This window comes from Silurus meridionalis, chromosome 6 (genome assembly GCF_014805685.1).
Source record: "Silurus meridionalis isolate SWU-2019-XX chromosome 6, ASM1480568v1, whole genome shotgun sequence".
NCBI classification, from domain to species: Eukaryota; Metazoa; Chordata; class Actinopteri; order Siluriformes; family Siluridae; genus Silurus; species Silurus meridionalis.
The window spans coordinates 15,221,847-15,242,890 of record NC_060889.1 but is presented as its reverse complement, the minus strand read 5'-3'; the positions used below and the strand labels follow the sequence as shown (position 1 = coordinate 15,242,890).

Genomic DNA, 21,044 nt, shown 5'->3' with positions numbered 1-21,044 from the left:
TTTCCAAAGGACCTGTTATATGACTTAGACACTTATAATACTTCATCCATGAGGCTTAGAGACTTTTATATTTGCAACATTAAGAGAATTGTGATAAGAAACTGTACCAAGCAGGACAGGCAGGCTCTCCAAAGAATACTTAGATCAACTGAATGAATTTCGATAGAAAGCAATGCTAATTAAGATAATGAAGGACCACAGCCATTTAAAAAAAAGTGTTTATCTTTGTTTTGGTCAGGGTCACTCCCTAAAAGCCAGCACAGTGAGAATGTATTTTCAGCCCTCAACCAAAAGAGCACCAAGGACTTGTTTTTGCACACAAGCATATATTACACAACACCCACTACCTTTATCTGTTTGAATTTAAATTTACATTTACCCTTATCTAGAGCAGATAATGCTTTGTAATTATTTTCAGTTGCCTAAGTTGTGGGTCTTCTACCTTTTAATCTTCAGTTTGATAAATGCATTTAGGTAGGTGGGGAATGACCAGATTCTGACTTTTTGTCTAAGATAGTCTAATAATGTTTCAAATCACTTGCAAGCACAGTAAGCTAGTGTAGAAAACATGGCAATGGAGAGATATTGGAGAGGATCTGAATTTTCTTGGGTCTGATGATACACAAGTGAAGACCTGCCAAGACCAAGCTGTAGTAGCCATGTGTTACAATGACATGGGATTAAACCAGCACTGAAGTGGCCTTAATAGAGAGTTGTCTTCTAACATCCTTATGTTATATAGGAGAATTTTACATGACCATGTGAGGCCAGAGCAGACAAGTATAGTGTCTTATCCTGATCTACTCACTTTTGAGTATGGTACAGCACAAACACACAAGGATACAACAAACACAGGCGAATGAAAGAGAGTAAATGCAGAGCAAGATGAGGATTAAATATAACAAATAATTACCAGTAAAATTGAAACAGGTGCACATTCATGTGAGGTGCAGTGTCTGATGGGAAATGTAGTCTATGTCCATAATCCTCACACATAGCCCTATAGAATTATCTTGATGTGTCCAACAGATGAAACTGATTTATTTAATTTCTTAATGTGTGGGTATTTTTTTATATGTTCACATACATTGTTCTTCTTCTTGCCTCTTGTTCTTGTTCTGATAAAAGAGACTTTTTTTTTGCATCATGTCATGCATTTGCTTGTGTTGATTGAACCATGAGATCATAGTTAATAATAAACACAAGAGATGACTTGCACTTGCTGTTCACAGGGAGTGTTCTGAAAAACAACATAATGCTAGTGCAGCTCTGTCATAGCACTATTTGCCTATTATTGAAGTTGAATGAACGAATGAATGAATGAAAGAGGACAGGTCAAATGAGCTGTAGGTCCAGTGTGACGTCTTATGCTCCACTACTATTTTCCAAAAGTGAGCTATTTCATAAGAGCCTCTTTCATTGTGCAAAGACAGCCTGTGTTTTCACACAGTGGAGTCCTTCTAAGATACAGTAGCACCCACACAGTGTTCTTTTCACTACTGTGATGCTGGAGCAAACGTTTTCAGGGCAGATCAAAACCATTTCATGTAACAAATTGTCTGTTTATAGTGTAACCAGAAATACACACTTAGGTGTGCCTGCAAAGAGGTGCCAAAAGTGGAACACAACCAAATGAGTGGATAAGTAGAACAAGATTTATTAAAGGTCAGAACTAGTACTATATGATATTTATGTTATTGCGATGTGGTAAAATTACAATTAATGTAGTAAGTCGTATATATCTGTGAAGAAAATCCCCTTTTGTAAACTCACTAAGATTAAAGGTGTGCCCCTTTACCCTTTTAGGTTTTTTAACTAAGAATGAGATCAAATATTTAAAAAAAAATAACATTAATTATAAAGGGTAATCCCCAAATCTGAAATTCAATTCTAAAGTATTTGCTTTGCTCATCACTACATCCAAATTCAGTATGATTAAGGTGTAAATCTAAATAATATGCTGGCAAATGTTTAAAGAAAAAATTGTTTAATTAAAAAATTATAATTTGCCAAAAGAAATAGATTTTTGTCAGGCATAAATATAGGTGATTGAGCTGCAGATTTAAGTGGCACAGGCACATCTTGGTACACCAGCATCTTTGCCAGTGCTCTTTAGTCCCATGAAAGAGACTGCACATGGAACAAAACCTCCATTATATAAAAGGTACACACAATAGAGAGAAAAACTTCATTCTGAACTCTGACAATGGTTGTAAGATGAGCAAGGCCCAACCCTTTCTCCACTTTCAGCTGCATCATTAGTGCTTTTGTAAAGCTTTGGACAAATAGAGTGTATGAAACAATGAACATGGATATTTAAAGAAACCTCAAAATTCCAAAAGGCACATAGGTCATTTTGTACGTAATTCAATGTTTGTTAAAGATTGTCAGCTGGTTGGTTAAAAGATGAACAGGGTTTCATATATATTGTCACATACATTATTTCATATATTACTAAAAAATAATGTGTTCGATGGTATTTGAATAAAGTGTATTTTTTTTCTCTTATTTAGCATTTGGAGAACCACATATTCTAAGATCAGTGAGAGTTTTTTTTTTTTTATTATAGTTTTATTTGTATTTGTACTTGTAACAATGGAGATTTTCCCAAAGTAGCTTTAGAGAAATAATTATGTATATAAATTGTAAATTCACAAGTTAGTCCCTAAGTTTTATTCCTAATGAGCAAGCCATTGATGACAGTGTCAAGGAAAACCTCAGTGAGATGATATGAGGAAGAACCCAAGAGAGGAACCAAAATCAAAAGAGAACCTATCCTCATTTGAGTCAGAGTGAAAGTTAGTAAAAATGAGAGTCTTGTAAATAAAATAGCAAAAGAGAAGTTCCAGAGCCTGAGTCAATCTGTGTGTAAACAGATCTTTTTGGTTAGATTTATTTGTTGGGATGGTTTTAGCATGCAGCCCATTCATAAGATTTATAATGATTTATTTTTTTTTACCTGTTTTGCTTTCTTTGTACTTAAAACAGTTCTGCTATATAAGCATATGAAGTCCCAGACAAACTTAGGGGATGGTATCAGTGATGGAATTTGGAATATTTACTAATATGCATTGTGGCTGGTACCTAATTCTCAGAAGACACTAGTTAATAAAACTCAGAACATCCCCTAACTGTGACTTTTGGTCAGGGTTTTTGCAGTTTAAGTTCTCGGTTGCCTCAAGGACAAAAGATTTTGGTGTGCAATACATTATGATATTCAAGGCAGAAATATTAGACTTTCTACAGATCTGTTTTTTTCAAAATAATGAATCATTTCTAGACCTGTCAACTGGTCCTACTGCAGCTAAAAAAGATTTTGGCCTGCCAATGGCAACCACACTTATTAAGGACAGAGTGCTTTGACTGTAGCACATTTAGTTTATCTTGGTCTTGAGGTGAGATCGGGTATGGGTTGTCACCTTTGGGTTGGTTGGGAATAACCCTGTAATCATTTTGTTGATTTGTATTGTTTTACTTCATGATACTATATTTTTTATTTGTATTGTCATTGCAAGAAACAAAAAAAAGAATAAAAAAGAAAAACAATGGTCAAAAACAACAAGCAGTTAATAATTGATGTTCCTGGTAAGTGTTTTAAAACTGGTAAAGCAATGTTTTAGGTAAATTCTAAAAAAAAAGGTTTATAGTGCCTTTTGCGAGACAATGGCAGTTAGAATTTTAATGTTATCCCTTTGTAAAAGTAAAGGATATAAGTAAATATGAATACATTATAATAATGAATAGATAGTGTGTTCATGTGTTCTTAAAGCTTGTTGGAGCTGTGAGGCATCCAACAGAGTGAAACAAAAAACTCCCAAAAGTCCCACCTCCACAAGCTGGACATGTACATACAAATAAAAAAACTGAAAGCCAAAAAAAAACCCCAGTTCCGTATAAATATTTAGTTATTACCAGTTTAGAAACTTGAATGATAATGCTGAAAATGAGGAACACTCAGGCACAGTTTATGCTGTCTGGTTTGTCATCTGTTCTAAAGATACCACAATACTACTTTTTTTCCTAAAACCAAAATTGAAACTTTGGGCCTAACTAACAATAATGCCCATCTAAAATAGTTTTTTTAAAACAACGGGTTTAAAAAAAAACATTTTAAATGTTTGTTCTCCACTTTACAGTTAATTTCTTATATAAAAATCACATTGTACATTCATAGAAGAAAAAGAACGTGTGACAGCAGTGAATTGTGCAGTAGGAACGACAGACCGGTTGGCGGTTGAACTGCATCAAGGATTGGCTCTGAGCCCTTTCCTGTTTGCAGTGGTGATGGACAGGTTGACAGACGAGGTCAGACTAGAGTCTCCATGGACTATGATGTTTGCAGATGATATTGTTATTTATGGTGAGAGTAGGGGCAGGTTAGAAAGAGTCTGGAGAGATGGAGGTACGTGCTGGAAAGGAGAAGGAAAGTGAGTAGGAGTAAGACAGAGTACGTGTGTGTGAATGAGAGGGAGGGCAGTGGAGTGGTGTGGTTGCAGGGAGAATTGGTGAAGAATGTGGAGGAGTTCAGGTACCTGGGGTGAACAGTGCAAAGTAATGGAGAGTGTGTTAGAGAAGTGAAGAAAAGAGTGCAGGCAGGGTGGAGTGGGTGGAGAAGAGTGATAGCAGGAGTGATTTGTGATGGAAGAGTATCTGCAAGAGTGAAAGGGAAAGTTTATAGGACTGTGGTGAGACCTGCAATGTTGTATGGTTTAGAGACAGTGGCATTAAATAAAAGACAGGAGCTGGAGCTGGAGGTAGCAGAGCTAAAGATGTTGAGGTTTCAATGGGAGTGACGAGGATGGACAGGATTAGAAATGAGTTTATTAAAGGGACAGCGCATGTAGGACGTTTTGGAGACAAGGTGAGGGAGGTGAGATTTGAGATGGTTTGGACATCTGCAGAGAAGGGGCATGGGGTATACCGGTAGGAGAATGCTGAGGATGGAGCTGCCAGGAAGGAGGAAAGGCCATCTCCAAACACAAGTGATGTGTCAGTACAATGATCATTTCTGGACAGTGTTATCTGACAAATAGGAAAATTTTCTTCTTTTTTTTTTTTTGCTGGTAAAAAAATCTTAAAATATAATCCCAAAAATGCAGTGAAACTGTTAAACACTAAATGTTATTTATTGTTGTTCCAAAAGCAGAACACAGTTAATACTGGCTCACAGATTGTGGTGATTGTATATTGAGGGGGATCAGTAACAGGAAATGAAATGGCCAAACAGAAACATACAGAGTGAGAATCAGGAGCAGACGTCACAGGTCTGTAAAACAATCTGTTGGGGTAAAACACTGGGAACAGTGTCAAAAACATGCCAGATGATCAAGGAAACCACTGCATCTCTCTCAGCAACAGACAATGGTGAGGCATTCTGAGGGTTAGGCTTTTTGAGGCTGGAGATGGAACTCGACCAATTATACAGCTCTCTACTAAAATAAATGAATGCTCTCCAGACTCATTTGTAAATCAAGTGATGCCCAAACCCCCATACCAGAGAGCACCAGGCCTGATGAACACCTCTACTCTATGTAGCTGTATAAAGGGTAACAAGGCATTTAGGTTTTTTTTGCTTTTGCTTTTAATTGTCTTTTGTGACCAACAGAAAATAAACACATATGTAACAAATGATGGTACAAAACTGAAATACGAGGAAAAAAATCCATAAGAACTACAATAACCATATCATCTTCCACATGGTGATCCCCAAATGTTTTAGTGTAAATGTTACAGAGAAGGAACCATACTCCAATTGTAAAGTTAAGTAGGAAGGCTGAAGGCATGCAATCCATGTTCTGAACACCAACAGGTCTGTCTGTACATTTTTTCTCTCTCACAGGGAAGATTGCTGGTTGATCTGTGAGAAGTAATTTACACAAAATACTGACCAACTGTTTGGATGGTAACACAATCAGTTCCAACATTTAAGTCAGAAAAAAACTTCAGATACCATTAAAAGAAAGTATCAAGAGGTACACCATGACTGCATCACAGATAAAAACCGTTAACTTGGTCATTACAGTTGATAAAAGGTTTTAGGTTTAAATGAATTATATTCTGTATGTAATTAATAATGCATGAACCTTCGGAAGGAGTCCAGGACATCAACAAACAAATTATGGCTCTTGAAGATGGATTTAATTTAAGCATGTGAGTGAGATGCACCGTGGTCCTCATCGTCTGGAGGGCAGTCCACAAAATCCGCCAACATGGAAGCCATTGCCTCATCATCCAGCTGGGAAGAAGAGTGGGAAGAGAAAGTTTTTACTTTAACTTTTTAATTGAAAACAATTCAGCCAGATGAAGTAGCATTAAAGCAACAAAACTAATAGTGCCAGAACTGCTAGAGTCTATAGCCCCAGTGTTTACAGATATTGCACAAAGTAACGACATTCAATTTATATATAAACATGCATTAATTTTATTTTACTTCCAAATAATTTCTGCTTCTTCTCTTTCCTGACATTTGAATTCCCACCCCCCATTAAACACATTAAGTATTAATGACTACAGGTTATAAGGCCTTCTGTTCAGTAATAATGATTTGCTAAAAATTGACCTTTTTCTTCTCACTGCTTTGTTCAGACTCCTCTCCTTCTTCTCTGTCCTCTATTTTCCTCTTTGTCCCACGTGCCTCTTCTTGCTCTACCTGAGTCTCTCCAGCCACCTCTTTCTCTGCTGCCTCCACTGCTTGCTGTGGTACAGCGTCCTCTGACGTAGTTGCTGTGTTTGCATTGGGGATCTCCTCTTGTTGTGCTGCGGCACTTTGCTCGTCATCTCTGACCTCTATTGCCACCTCTTGCTCCTGTCCCTCTGGAATTATCCCAGAATCCTCAGCGGTCACCACTGACTGTGGTCCGGATGCTTCCTCTTCTTGTGACTGCACTTCTTGATCGGCTGCTTCTATAGAAGCATTTTCTTCGCTTTGCTCTGCCTCTGCACCAATCACATGAGTCTCTATCTGTTGCTCTCCCACCACACTTTCATTCCTCTCTACAGCACCAATGTTCTCAATCTCTTCTACGCCCCCTTTGTCCTTTATTTCCTCTTCCTCATAGATGCTCTGCACCGCCTTCATTTCCTCAATTCCACCTTCTTCCTGTCTTTCACCCTCAATTGGGAATGGGCCCACCCCCCTTTCTTCTTGCCCTTCAATCATTACTTCCCCCTCCTCTGCACCAAGAACATTCCTCCGGTTTTCAGCCTCCAAGATCTCAGCCTCCTGGATTTCTTCCTCATCATCCTCCTCCTCTTCGTCTTCCTCCTCCATCTCATCCCCTTCATCATCATCCTCCTCCTCATCATCAAAGCACTCATATTCCTCCCGGCAGAACGAATCACGATATCTGCGTTCATCTTCCTCTTCATCCTCTTCCAGGCCCTCTTCCTCTTCTTCCTCCTCTCCCAGTTCTTCTTCATCTTCCATTTCCTCCTCCTCCTCCTCTTCTTCATCATCTGTGCTGTTTATGTTAATGACGTTCTGGTCCTGCTCATTGGCGGCAGGCTGACGACTGGACTGTACTAGTTGGTTTTGGAGCTGCATGTGTAAGGACAGTCCAAGTTGGTTTGGCTGTCCACCTGATGAAGGCTGCATCAACATCTGCTGAAGCTGTGCACCAGCAGGCAGTGAATTACCCAGTGCACTAGAGGATACTGGAAGAGTCACAGCATTAGAGTTTAGAGGTGGCACCAGGGAAACCAGCTGCTCTGTTTGACTAGACCCTGGAAAAGAGTTGATGTTGGAATCGGGTGGCATCAGCTGATGGGCGATGGATGTGGGGATATCGTTAGAAAGTGAGGTTTCAACAGGGCCGGCTTCATTTCCCAGTCCAGCATTTGGCACAGGCATAGCACTGCCTGGTGGTGGAGGGAGACTTTGCGTGTTAGCAGCTCCATCCTGCATCTCCAGCATCATGCTTTGGGGCATGATAACCACGCTGTCATCTGAATCGCTTTCCAAAGAAATCTCCACATCTTCAGGCTCCTCTTTGTCATAGCGCACAAACACCTGACGCTGGGTTTCAGGGGGTGCTAATCCTGCTAGCTCAGCTGCTTGGGCAGAGGAGGAGAGTAGCAACTCACCTTGGGTACCAGTGGCACCAGCTGGTGTGGGGAGGACAGGAGCACCCAGGGGAAGGTGATTCTCTAAAGAGCCTAGGAGCGAAGCAGTGCCTAAACTCAGAGGATGTCTGGGAGCAAAGGAAGGTCCTGGTGCAGGTCCCCCTAAGAGTGTAGGGAGGGAGAGAGAGGGATTCTGCGTAGGGGCGAGGACAGACGAAGCTGGAGTCGGCTTTAGAGTAAGTGGGGGTAGAGGGAGGGAGATGGATGGAGTACGTGGGTGAAGTAAAGCATTGCATATAGTCAATGCCTCGGCACAAAATGAAGAAACCTGACGAGGGCGAGACACAGAAATAATGTCAAAATAAGCAGTGCATATGCAGAATTCAAAAGGTTCTATCTTGTCCTTCTTCTCTTGTGCCAACACCATTTACAATATCAACAATATTCAATATTACTATCCCCGGTTATATTTCCCATAAAGTTTCACATGCACATTATTTCCAAGTATGTATAAGCTTTAGTTATGTCTGCACAATTTCTCTTGGTAAAGAATCAGAAACAATTCTTACAAATGCTGAGGAAATTTAGAGTTAATACTCATGAATAATGCTGAAAATCTGTGTCAGATTTGAAGTGCTGATCACTCACAGTGATGTTACGATCTCTGCGTCCTTGGCTGAATACGCATACAGCGCAGGAGAGTGGAGCAGGCCAGCGTGGAGATGGGACCAGCACCAAAGCCAGCAACAGGGCATAGAGTTCACAGCGTGGGGCAGCACTGCCATACTGGCCATTAACACTATCCACATCCCAGTTACTGCTCTGTGCCTGCTGCTGAAGTCTTGCACACAGTGGCACCACCAACTCCTGCAGTTTCTGTGAGAGACAGATAAGAAATGGCATCACAGAGACATGAGTGCACATTGCCAATAATCTAAGTGCTTTAACTAGAAGTTTCCATTTGAATATTTTGTAGGGATGACAAACACAAGTGAACATCAGGAGGTTACATACTGTTAGCTAGCTACCTAAGCATTTAGTAGCCAAATGAAGCCTTGCATTCAATCATACCATCTGGGCACTAGCTGTAGCTGCATGCAAAACCAAACACTGTGGTAGTAAGTAGTATGTAGATACAGGTTATCCGAGGATTTGTCAAAACATGCATGACTTCCGGAGACAAAAATCTAATCACAATTGCATGAAAATGTATTTACCTTGTGTAGATCCTCTTTCAAGAGTGTGCCACTAGTCAAAATGATCTGCCTAAGAACTGCAATTAAACAAAGAAAAACTTTAATGTTTTTAGTCTAAAGTAAATAAAAGATAGATTACCCTGGTTTCTCACAGCTCACCTCGTAGAGCTGCAAAACAAGTGTCCTGATTGGCTAATGCATCACCCTTTCTTTGTAGTGAGACTCCACCCGGATCTCCTATACCCATTCCTTTTGTCCGCCTAGGTCCCGGCTTCCCTGCAGTAACCAGGTCAGAAATCGGTGTCTGTCCTGCACGAAGCTAGATGAGAGAAACAACACAAACCAAGTAAGTAGGAACAAGAAGAATAGAGGCAATGCAATCCACTACCTTAAAGTGGATCGAAAAGTGACGGATTGGTCATTTAAAAAAGCAAAAATTATATAAATAAAATAGATTTATTTTAAATAAACATACAAAAATTATTTCCATTTTTTTCAGTCAAACAGAAGAAACTACTGATCTTTCAAAAACTTTAGTTTTGCTCGCAGCCCGAAGGAAATCTGTCATCCATTACCAAGGAAAAAAACAAACACCAAAGTTGTTGCTGACCTGCACAAATCATGTAAAGGACGCAAAAATACATAGCACCATAACTCCAGATAAATTCATGTCTGACACTGCTGCAAATTTTTCATAAGTACTCATAAGAGTTCACTGCGTTTACTGAAGGAGGGAAAACAGAAGAAAAAAGTGTTTTTCTAATTTTGTCTAACCTGAACATAGAAGTCGGTGCTAACTAGTGTTCCACAGACTGGTCCATAAATATTCAGAAACCAATAATGTAATTGATGTTTTAGCTGCTCATTTGTTCCATGGTCAGATGTGCATACATTTTTGATTATTTCACTTGAGAGCAATCAGAGTGTGGCATTTGAAATCGTTTTTTTGTTACCTCTTAATATATAGGCAACCATTATTACGCTGAACAAGAAGAATTGAGCCAAAGCAAAAGAACTGAGAGAATGCTTTCATCTCCACCAGGTCTAGACCTTCCTGGTAATTACTTGCATGTCAGAAATATCTTCAAAACATATTTGAAACAGTGAGGAAGTAATTAAATAAATGATATGGATAAGTTTCAATAACTAATCAGGGCCTTTGTCAAATGTTATATAAACCTTAGCAGCATTCAACCAATTGGTGTTGCATTAACAATAATCTCAGATAATTCTTCTTTATACATCAAAACTCACTGGACAGAGCTTCACAATATAGATGGAACAATTACCCTTAACATAATTATCCCCAGTGAAAAGAAATTAGCCTCTTATCATGTCTATGGATTCCAGACTTCAGTCATCCAGAACACCTGAATTTGCATTCAGTTATTGTGCATGACTTAATTTTTTTTTCCGATTGTCAGTATTAGACTTAATTGCCATTGTAGTGATGCAACAAAATTGAGCTCTCAGAGACCAGGAGCAATAGAAAATGTAAGAATAATAGGAAAATGTTAAGAATAGATAAAAGAATAAACAAAAGATAATTGCACTAAAATATAACGATATGACTACGTACAGTGGGACTTGGATCTTGGTGCCAGCAGTGGAGTGCAAACAGTGCATTCAGGAATTAATTGAACAGGAATACGTAAGGAAAAAATCTGGATATTTTTGAGATTTAAAAATCATGAATTTTTTTCCAGCACACCCTCCAACCAGTCTGCTGGCATGGGTTTTTAATACTGGAGCGCCCTGCATGTAATAATTTACGTATTACACAGATAAGTGACTTATTATGTGCATTTGACTCACTTTAACAGCCTCGTTTCCTGGTGTAATGTCACCGATGAGATGAGCAAAAAGCAGCTCTGAGTGGGAGGAGTTTCCCTGCAGCACTGAGGAAGAGGCCCTGCCTACATGCACCCACAGCTCCAGTGTGTTATACAAGGCGACCCGGACAGCACTGTTGACAAGACAAGACAAGACACTATAATAAGAACGATGACTAGAATTTATAATCCTTCGATTCTGATATGTGACTTATGCTAAAATGAATAACACACATGCAGGAAAGACAAACCTAATTTCATTTTCATGTTATAGTTTCAGGTACATCTGTTACCTGTATGATCTTTGTTGACCAAGGCTGGCCTCTGGCAGGGGCGACCATGCACATAGTGCCTGCGAGAAAAGCCTGGATAGCACATTGCAATACTGTACAAGGCCGGCACCCACACTGAAACACACAAGACTAAAGTATTTAGCATATGAATTTAGTCCAAAAAACAATCCCATACTATTCTACAGCACAGCACATGGTGTGTTAATTGAACAGACATGTTTATTAAATGGTTTGTGTTTACCCACGCTTTAATTAGAGCAGAGAGCACCTCCAAAGAGTCACTGTGTATTGATGGTAATACCAGCAGTTTCAAGCAGCCTTCACCTGTGACATTCTGTAAAACAAACACAAAAAATCAATTAACTGATTTCTAGCATCAGACTATAATTCTGGGAAAAATACATTATTTTGTATTTAGCATTTGTCGATTCCTTCAAAAGCATAAGCTTTTAATAGATAAGCTTATAACTGTATACAGTAAATTAGTAAACTAGTAGTGCTAAGCTACAGTGTTCAGTGTAAGAACACACATACACAAATGGTTAAAATTACAAAAATACAGCAACATGTGGAAATATTGGTAAATTATGCCTTTTTCTAATCTTTATTCTGTACATAAACCTAAATGCCATTCAGGCAAAGATTTGAGATGATGTTCCTTAGAACCTTCACATGGAGATTTTTGCAATAAACATGACTGGCCTTGCAAGTGTGTGTGTGTGTGTGCGTGCATGTTTGAAAACTTAATTAGAAATGCAACACTAATACTGGATCATTGCTTTTAAAAAATTATTTATGTCATGGATTCCACAAGAAGAAAATTCTGGTCCATGCTGAGAAGACCGCATCAATACATTCCTGCAGATGTTTCAGGTGCTCCTTCATTCATTCGATCACAACCTGATCTCATCCGGTGCGAGGGAAAACCAATAAGAACACTGAACTCGTTGTCATATTCATTAAACCAGTTTGCGGTGATGCTTGCTTTGTAGCATTATCATACTAGAAGTAGTCAAAAGATGATGGCAAATTGCATCCATGGGGCATCAATATTCAGATAAGCTACAGCATTCAAGCAATGATTGGTATTAACAAGCTATCAATAAAAGTATTGGTATTAATAAGTGTTTCCAATAAAGTGTACCCTCAGTGCATGTTGGTGTATTTGTCATTAACACATTTTTGTCCACATTTATAAAAACGGTCATTTGTTTAATCTTGAGTACTCACAATATTTTTAATGCTGACAGCCAGTGCACGGCACACCACATTAAGGACTTGCTGAATGGGAAGACGCACTGAGGTGGCAGGATCAACACTACAATAGAGAGAATTCATAATTGGATTGGATACCAAATTACATAGACAACAGATAAATAAAAACAAGTCTATATAAAAACATTTATTTGATAGGACAACATTCCTGAAAACACAGCAAATTACTAACTCGTTTTTTTTTTTACATACTTATACCGATATTTATGTACAAAAAAGAAACTTGGCCAGCCTTTTAGAAATAGCACATTTATTCACAGCTAAACTACCCAGGGGATTTAACAGCCATATAATTGGAGCACACACAAACACTCTACCTGAGTGTATGTTTAAGAGCCAGGCACACTGCTTTGTAACGATGGCGAAGCTGAAGAATTAACAGTGGATCAACATCGTCCAGCGGAGAAAAGGACAGTTCTACTCCTGGACCCTCATACTGTATGGCCTCTTCTGAGAAGCAAAAGTACATTTGAAAGAAGTAAGAGGAAAGTTTTAAATAGTGAAGCTTCAAACGGTCATCAGCTGCACAGCATTTTTAACCTTGACTGGCCTTCCTTATCTTATTCTGAGAAACATGCTTCAGTGGCCTGTTAACTTGCAAAGTATTCAGCTGTGTTGACTTTGCACTGTGTGATATCAAGCGTACCATTTATGATAATGCTACCAGGGTTCACTGTGGCATTTGGTGTTTAAGAGCTAAAAATGTAAACATAAAAAATTAAACGCTTTACCGGATGTCATCTCGATACTTAGACGTTCACTGTTCCACAACAAATAAAATCACACCAGGACCAATAATTGGTGGATTTGTTTTCTTTTCCATGGCTAAAGCAATAATTTAGCAAACTGATATCCCAGAAAAAAATTTAAAGCTTTTTTGTGCCACACTAATACCACAATTGTTCAAATGTATTTATTCTTTGTATTATTCTACACTCCATAACCGGTAATAGCTAAATTAAAACAAAAATCGAGAAATATGTCTGTACATATTTTACAATAAAAATAACACATGTGCACAAGTATTCAGACCCCTTTACTTAGTAGTTACCTGAAGCACCTTAAGCAACGATTACAGTCTCTAGTTTTTAATGGGGTATGACACAACAAGCTTTGCACACCTGAATTTGGGAATTTTATGCCATTCTTTATGGCACTTTCAGGTCTCCCCAGAGATGTTCAATAGGGTTCAAGTCAGGGCTCTGGCTGGGACATTCAGAGTTTTTCCTAAGCCATTACTGTGTTGTCTTGGTTGTGTGCTTTGGGATGTTGCCATGCAAGGAAGATGAACCTTCAGCCTAGACTGATGTGCTTAGAGCTGTGGTACAGGTTTTTTAGAGGATATCTCTGTACTGTGCTCCATTCAGCTTTCTCTCAACCATGACCAGTTGCCAAGGGCCTGCTGCAGAAAAACACACCCACAGCATGATGCTGCCACCATCCTGCTTCACTTTAGGTTGATTTTTTGGAAGGTAATGAGTGATGCCTGACATAACATTTAGAATTGAGTTAAAAAATTAGGAGGTAACAAATGTTTCCCCAATTCCAAAAGCCACACTTTGATTGCTCTCAAGTGAAATAATTATGGAATGATCCACATCTGGCCATGTAATAAATAAGCAGCTAAAAGAACAATGCCATTGTTGGTGTCTGAAGGGACTGTAGAACACTAGTTTGTTCCATCTCCAAACAAGATCTCTGGAGCTCTGTCAGTGTGACCATCAGTTTCTTGGCCACTCCTCTTACTAAGGCCCACACTTCTTTCATGTGAGAATAATGGAGGCCACTGTGCTCTTGGGATTCTCCAGTGCAGCAAAAGATTTTTTGCCTTTCCAGATCTTTACCTTTCAACAATTCCTTTTGACCTCATGACTTTTGTGTTTGGTCTGAAATGCATTGTCAGCTGTAGAGCTTCTATAGAGAGATGTGTTTCTTTCCAAATCATGTCCAATCAAAAAACTTTTCCACAGGTGGATTCTAATCAAGGAGCAGAAACATCTCAGCAACAATCAAGAGAATAGGGAGACACCTGAGCTAATTACTAAGTGTCCCATTTACAAATATTTCTAGAATTCGTTTTTTTGTTGGTATTGTTATTATGGGGTGCTGAGTGTAGAATAATAAGTAAAAAAAATTTTTTTTTTTTAAATCTATCTAATTTTAGTATTAGGCTGCAACATAACAAAATGTAAAAAGTGAAGGGGGGTCTGAATACTTTCTAAATGCACTGTAAATTAAGGATTAAAATGTGATGGATATTGTGCCTTCAGGCTCAAGGTACAACATATACATAAACCCAGTAATACAAAGAGAGAAGCAGTGCATAGAAACAGACCTGCAGCATAATTACATGCAAACAATACAATACAGTACAGTAAATGCACAGAAGTCAACTACTGGGTACACAATGCATAAAAAAAAAATAAGTCAGATGACATGCATCAAAAGTTCTGTCTCACCTGTTTCTATGCCCTGGTATAACTGTCTCAGAATGCTATTGGCTGATACAAGAAGACAGTGTACATGACTGGTCCATCCCTCAGCTCTTCGTCCACCACCTCCACGCTCCAGCACACTTCCCAGACAAGGCAGTCGCCCGTAACACTCACAAGCCACCTTGAGACATAAATACAAATTTCAAGTCAACACCCAATCTACAACTGATTTTTGTAAACTAATAGTAAAAACAAATAAAAACCTAAGAAACAAGTTAACCAATTTTATACATCATAAAATTCTCACTTACATCCTGCACTTTAGGATTGTCAGAGTCCATCTTAGATAGGAAATAAACCCCCAGCTTTTCCTGCACAAGCAAGTGGTTATAGTAAACACAAACATGCAGGCGCTGTAGTAACACCAATAATTTCACTAACGTGAGCACCGCAGCCCTTACCTTTAGAGATCCACATGCCCGAGGGTAATACGTCATACAAGCCATCATTCCCTCCATGGCAGCCAGTTGGCACTACAACAAAAACAACGGTTTTAATTCGGACAATGCACATCTGGATAACATGTACAGATGTCCATATTAAAGTCCACAGATGCACTCCTTTACATTAGGTTGTATGGTTTTTAACTAGGGCTGCACGATTTGGAAAAAATGTCATGTTGCGAATATTGTGGCCAATATTGCGATAGAGATATAATAAATTGTATTATGAATTTACTTGATTAGTTATCAAAGGAAACTGCACACAGATTAGTGGTGATGCTGAAATGTGTATTTGTGTAGTTGTTTTTTTAAGGTTTTCTAAATGAATAATTGTTTACAAAATGAAAACATTTGTATTAAATTTAGACATTTATTTTATTACAGCTGAATTAAATAAATCAAATAAAAACATACATTTTCACAAAATTAAGATATTTGAAACATTTCGCTCAAACAAACAGGGAACGCACTGCTGCTGCCCTTTTACATTATTTACCTGGTTTTCTGTGGAAGTTTAGGATACAGTAAATGTTTACATACTTAAATTCAATCCAATCATTATTATTAAATGGTGTTTAACCTTTTTTTGGGGGGAAGATTGCTAATGATTTGTATGATGTTAGAGTGGAGAATTGTGGTGGGAGGGCAGAGCCATAGGGGGATGTAACAGACACCAGGAGAGAGATAAAGAGCGAGAGAGAGAGAGCGAGAGAGAGTGAGAGAGAGGTTGGCGTTGAAGAAAGATGTGCGTTAGCACGAGTGGGTTTGTGTCCCGGCGTGAGTATGAGGGAAAAAAATAAGGGTGAATGAAAGATAAAAGATAAAAGAAAACGCTGTCTGTTGAACCATCGCCTGTCGTCTCTTTCTTTAAACCCAGAACCAGTAAGATCTGTTACAGATTTATCATTTGGTCACATGATGTAGCAACTTTCATTTTGTAAATCTTGCACAGTTCCTCTCACTCCTCAGCATTGGTGATCTTAAAGCTAAAATATCACCATATAACAGAGGTAGCGTTTTTTAGCTACCAGTTCAGTGTCGGTCTGCTCAGCATCCATCTTCACCTGGTCTCCATGCTGCACAAGTCACGTGACCACAAACGCCACACGTGCACTGCGTAAACTGAGACTATCTGGTCTTTTTTGTTTTGTTAGTGGTGTGGAAAATCTGCAAAATGTTCTCAGACGGTATGTTTCCACACATGCAGTTATTTCATTAAATCGCTGTCATATAATCGCACAAGCCGCCATCGCGATTGCGATCCAATTAATCGTGCAGCGCTAATTCTAACTACGCAAAAAGTACCGCATCATGTATTTGATTGGAAACAGAACGTTTAAAGATTAGAACAATCTAGTATAAAATGTACACACAAAACAAAAAGATACATTTTAATAACGCGTGATTAATGCATCGCGCATTTCTGTTTGACCATTTTATTAAAGATAAAAATCAATAAATATAACAGAGCAACATAATCCACTGAATATTTTTTTTTCATTAGTAAACATTTGTTTTTATTGATGCGCCAAGTCTCAAATCAGCACCAAAATCAGCTATGATGCACTCAATTAACCCTCTGGGGTCGACAAACAAATAATAAATATATGAATATGAAAGATGGAAATGTCTACTTTTAAATAAAACAATTCACATCGAGAACAAATATTCTCTGCTTATGTAATTCATATGAAGGTTATATTTATTATTATTATTATTATTATTATTATTATTATTATTATTATTATAAGTGGTACAGTTTCTCCGGTATCACCTCATTAACGGTCCGTGTGGAAACAGCAAAGGTTCCGTTTGGTGTTGTTTACTTTTTTACTTTAAATCACAAGAATTACTTTAAAACCTTTTACTACAAAATCTTGTCTTCATGCTCTATGTTGAGTTTGGTTTCACTAATAATAGGCATACATTTGCATTAAGCATCAATATTTGTCCATGTCGATTAGAGTATTAAAAACAAAAGTAATAATCTAAGGTAACAGACAAAAATGTGCGATTAAGTTGCGATTAATCGTGAGTTAACGAACAACAATCGTATGATTAATCGCGATTAAATATTTGAATCGATTGACAGCTAATATTAATGACACTAAAACTTAACTTTTTACTTAAGTACGTGTCAAAGCCCATACTTTAATTTAACTTGAGTAAAAAAAAGTTTAGTCGGTACTTCAACTTTTCACGAGTATTTTAAAACATGAGTATCTGTACTTCTATTTAAGTGAAGGATGTGTACTTTTACTCTCTCTGGTTTCTACCAAAAATACACAGTTCCTGCAAAGAAATCATCCATTTTCCTTACAAGCTCCAGTCTTCTTATTCTCTGTACCTGTTGTTTTCTATTGTCATAAGCAACGTCACAGGAAAAACCTCACCTCAGACTTGAGGCCCAGTAAAGATGTCAGAATGCCTAGGATGGAGTTAAGTCCCACTTCTCTGGCGAGCTCGGGCAGCTGAGACGAGTAATGCAGTACGTCCTGTAGCACACTCACTGCCAACTGCACCGATGGCAGAGGGGCCTGCGACTGCATGTGCGTTTACACAGAGCAGATCGAAAGAGAGAAAGAGACAGAAAACACTGAGTGCTTTGTTTTGAATTAATCTGGCAAAGCAGCATTCTGTATAGTAAGAAACAGTAAAAACCTGTAACAGTAAACATCTGAAGCAAATAAAAGTAGCTTCCAAAATTGTTATAACCATTTTAAACAGTCTTGTCCTTAGCCAGCTACAGCGCTGTGTTCACACACACTTTATGTTCCACCACCTTAAAGGACAACTAGCACCGTTTCAGTGATTACAGCACAAGCAACTACATTATGTTGTTCATTTTTTGACCATAATAACCACATGAATTACATTTTAATTACTACTAAGAAGCCCACAAAAAGCATGAAAAGTAGGTCTGCTTATTGTAATTAAACATCTGTGCAGGTAAGGATTAAATTAGCTCAACGTGGCTTTTGAAAGCATAAACACAACAAACCAAACAAATGTTTACTTGATTTTTTTTGTTCTGCGTCCATTATGATAAATGAATGGAAAAGTAATGACAGAAAAAAAAAAAAACATACCAACATGAATAATGGAAAAGCATACATTTCTAATTGAGCACACACACGAAAAATAATACGGAAAAGTAAAAAAGAAAAACCTAGGTGAGTTAATAACCAAAATCCTTGAAGCTCTTCTGAATACAACGCTGCTGTGTGTCCCACTGAAAAATGTATAAAATGTCTCACCTGGATGATCTGCTGCAGAGAACGAAGCCATGAGAGACAGTGCTGCTGAAACACCTCACTTGAGCTGTCTTTCACCAGCATAGACAACAAGCACAGACCCTCAAACCTGAATAACATGATAACATATCAGAACATTGGCAAAAAATATAAAAACTATTGTATTACATTTTTTTTTGTCTCGTCATTTCCAGACTGGACTACTGCAACTCTCTGCTGGCAGGTCTTCCTCTGAACGCTATTCGTCCACTGGAGATGATCCAAATCAGTCTGTTCAATCTGCCCAAGTTCTCCCACACCACCCCACTGCTGTACTCCCTTTACTGGCTTTCAGTATCAGATTAAAAACACTGATGCTTGCCTACAAGGACAAAAATGGACCAGCACCCTCTTACCTCAGTGACCTCATCACACCACGCACTGTACCACGCTGTCTGAGATCCTCCAGTACTGCTCGACTAGTACCACCTTCTCTCAGAATAAGAGGTAAGTACATTTCAAGGCTCTTCTCTGTTCTGGAGAACATGAACTTCCCCTAGATGTCCAAACGACAAATTCCCTGGCTATCTTTAAACGATGGGTGAAGTTAAAGCTGAGATAATGCAGTGATCCCTACATATATAACTGAGCGACAGAATGCTGACTTATTTGCAAAAAGTAAAAACTAATAGTTCATATTCACATTAAGTAAATATTACCCCCCACTTGTCATCAAACCCCAGGCAGGATTGATATTATAATGTGAGAATCGTTCCTTTCGATAGAACGATAGCAGAACAGGGAGGTGTGTTTATGAGTGACACTGATCTCGGATGCCCACCTTGTTTTGCTGGAACCCAGGCGTGAGTTGCTGATGCCCACAAGTCCTCCCACTGTCCCGCAGTTCTGCAGTACAAATAAACAGCACAGAGCGGTTACATGATCGCTAGATGTGATGTGAGAATATCAACAAATTCACACCAGAAGAAAACGAGCCCATGTTCTTAACCATGGACGTGGAGTTGCCACTGTCCTGCACACATGAGTGTTTTGGCTGCTCTTACACCCTGACCTCAGTCCACAAATGTGTATTAATGAGATGTCTTGTTGAAGTGAGAGTGTCAGAGCAGGAAAAACAATGACGTGCCCAGGACAGGTAGGACCTCAGGATCAGGGCTGGAAACCTGTCCCACACAGCTGCGTGGTGTAAACGTCACGTGTCCGCTACACTCTGGACGTATTCATGTGATGAAAATGCCAGAATCATGTGGGTTGGTTTGTACAAAAATGTCTAGTATTTTTTTTTGCAGCGACACGATATTTATGAAGTAAATGTCAGCGAACACACAAAGACGACATCATCCTCCTCCTCCTCCTCATCGTCCACGGATGGAGCGCTGCAGTAACCACTGCTATCTCCTCCGGGGCGCTAGCGGTCGACTCACCTGCGTCCCGACCACGCCGTGCTCCCGGTAATCCGCCAAAAGCGCAGGCAAGTATTCGGGGCGCTCTTCTTTTAGCGCAGACACCAAGCCCTCAGTCAGCCGCATATTCTTAGGGCCATGCAGCCAAGCCGCCGTAGCCATCTTGCCGCCTCTGAATGACGTCAACCGCTTGCGACGAAAGAGGTCGGAGCGCGTGACGCGATCAGTCCGCGACACGGAGTCAACGCACAGTCCGTCCAAAACACAGCGTTAATCCTCGGTATGTTTAAGTGCACTAACACGTGTGCACTATATAGTGCGCGTATAAAAGCACACTGGAACAAGAAGTTGTTCTCCAGAGTTATTATAAAATGTCGTGATGGATTTAAAAGAGCACTTGTATCCCAAAGAGTAGTAGTATATCACCAAATCTGACAAATAGTTGATTTTAAAAATTCCTGATCCCACATTTATACATGAATGTACTGTTACACTTAGAGACATTTGCAATACAGAGACATTATATATATATATATATATATATATATATATATATATATATATATATATATATATATATATATATATATTCTTCATGTTTATTTTCCTTCATTCATAATTTAAGGAATTGTTTTATTATGGGTAAGAAGCTCTGGTCATAATTACTCTCCAACTATAAACAAGCCATGGTAAAAGTGTGGCCTAATGGGATACGAACAAAATGTCTGGAGCTTTCACAGAAGTAGGCCACTGTTATCTCCTGCTTTGTCTGTACTGCTATTAGCTGCCAAA

The 21,044-nt window shown here is 38.8% G+C and overlaps 1 protein-coding gene across 3 annotated transcripts; it reads right to left on the bottom strand.

Moving 5' to 3' along the window:
- Positions 1–5,557: 5,557 nt before the first annotated feature.
- pelp1 (proline, glutamate and leucine rich protein 1) lies at positions 5,558–20,490 on the bottom strand. 3 transcript variants are annotated; one of them, XR_006926046.1, is made up of 18 exons: positions 20,274–20,489; positions 19,670–19,734; positions 18,853–18,958; positions 17,989–18,138; positions 15,554–15,625; positions 15,404–15,463; positions 15,117–15,273; positions 12,975–13,107; positions 12,613–12,700; positions 11,628–11,716; positions 11,383–11,496; positions 11,073–11,223; positions 9,417–9,576; positions 9,279–9,334; positions 8,710–8,937; positions 6,560–8,389; positions 6,084–6,235; positions 5,558–5,857 (listed from the first exon to the last, which is right to left on the bottom strand). XR_006926046.1 is itself a non-coding variant. In XM_046850936.1 (17 exons), exons 1-17 carry the CDS (start codon positions 20,412–20,414, stop codon positions 6,143–6,145), a joined length of 3,690 nt encoding a protein of 1,229 aa, XP_046706892.1. In that variant the 5' UTR covers positions 20,415–20,490; the 3' UTR covers positions 5,558–6,142. The 3 variants fall into 3 exon arrangements, 2 of the variants coding, with proteins under 2 accessions (XP_046706892.1, XP_046706891.1); XM_046850936.1 differs by having other exon boundaries at positions 5,558–6,235; positions 12,975–13,104; positions 20,274–20,490; XM_046850935.1 differs by having other exon boundaries at positions 5,558–6,235.
- Positions 20,491–21,044: the final 554 nt, after the last annotated feature.

Coding starts and splice junctions, on each gene's coding strand:
- pelp1 (XM_046850935.1), bottom strand. CDS start 20,414: ATGGCTACGGCGGCTTGGCTGCATGGCCCTAAGAATATGCGGCTGACT. Junction 19,735..20,273: donor ACGGCGTGGTCGGGACGCAG/GTGAGTCGACCG, acceptor TTTGTACTGCAG/AACTGCGGGACAGTGGGAGG. Junction 11,224..11,382: donor GGTCAACAAAGATCATACAG/GTAACAGATGTA, acceptor TCTTGTCAACAG/TGCTGTCCGGGTCGCCTTGT.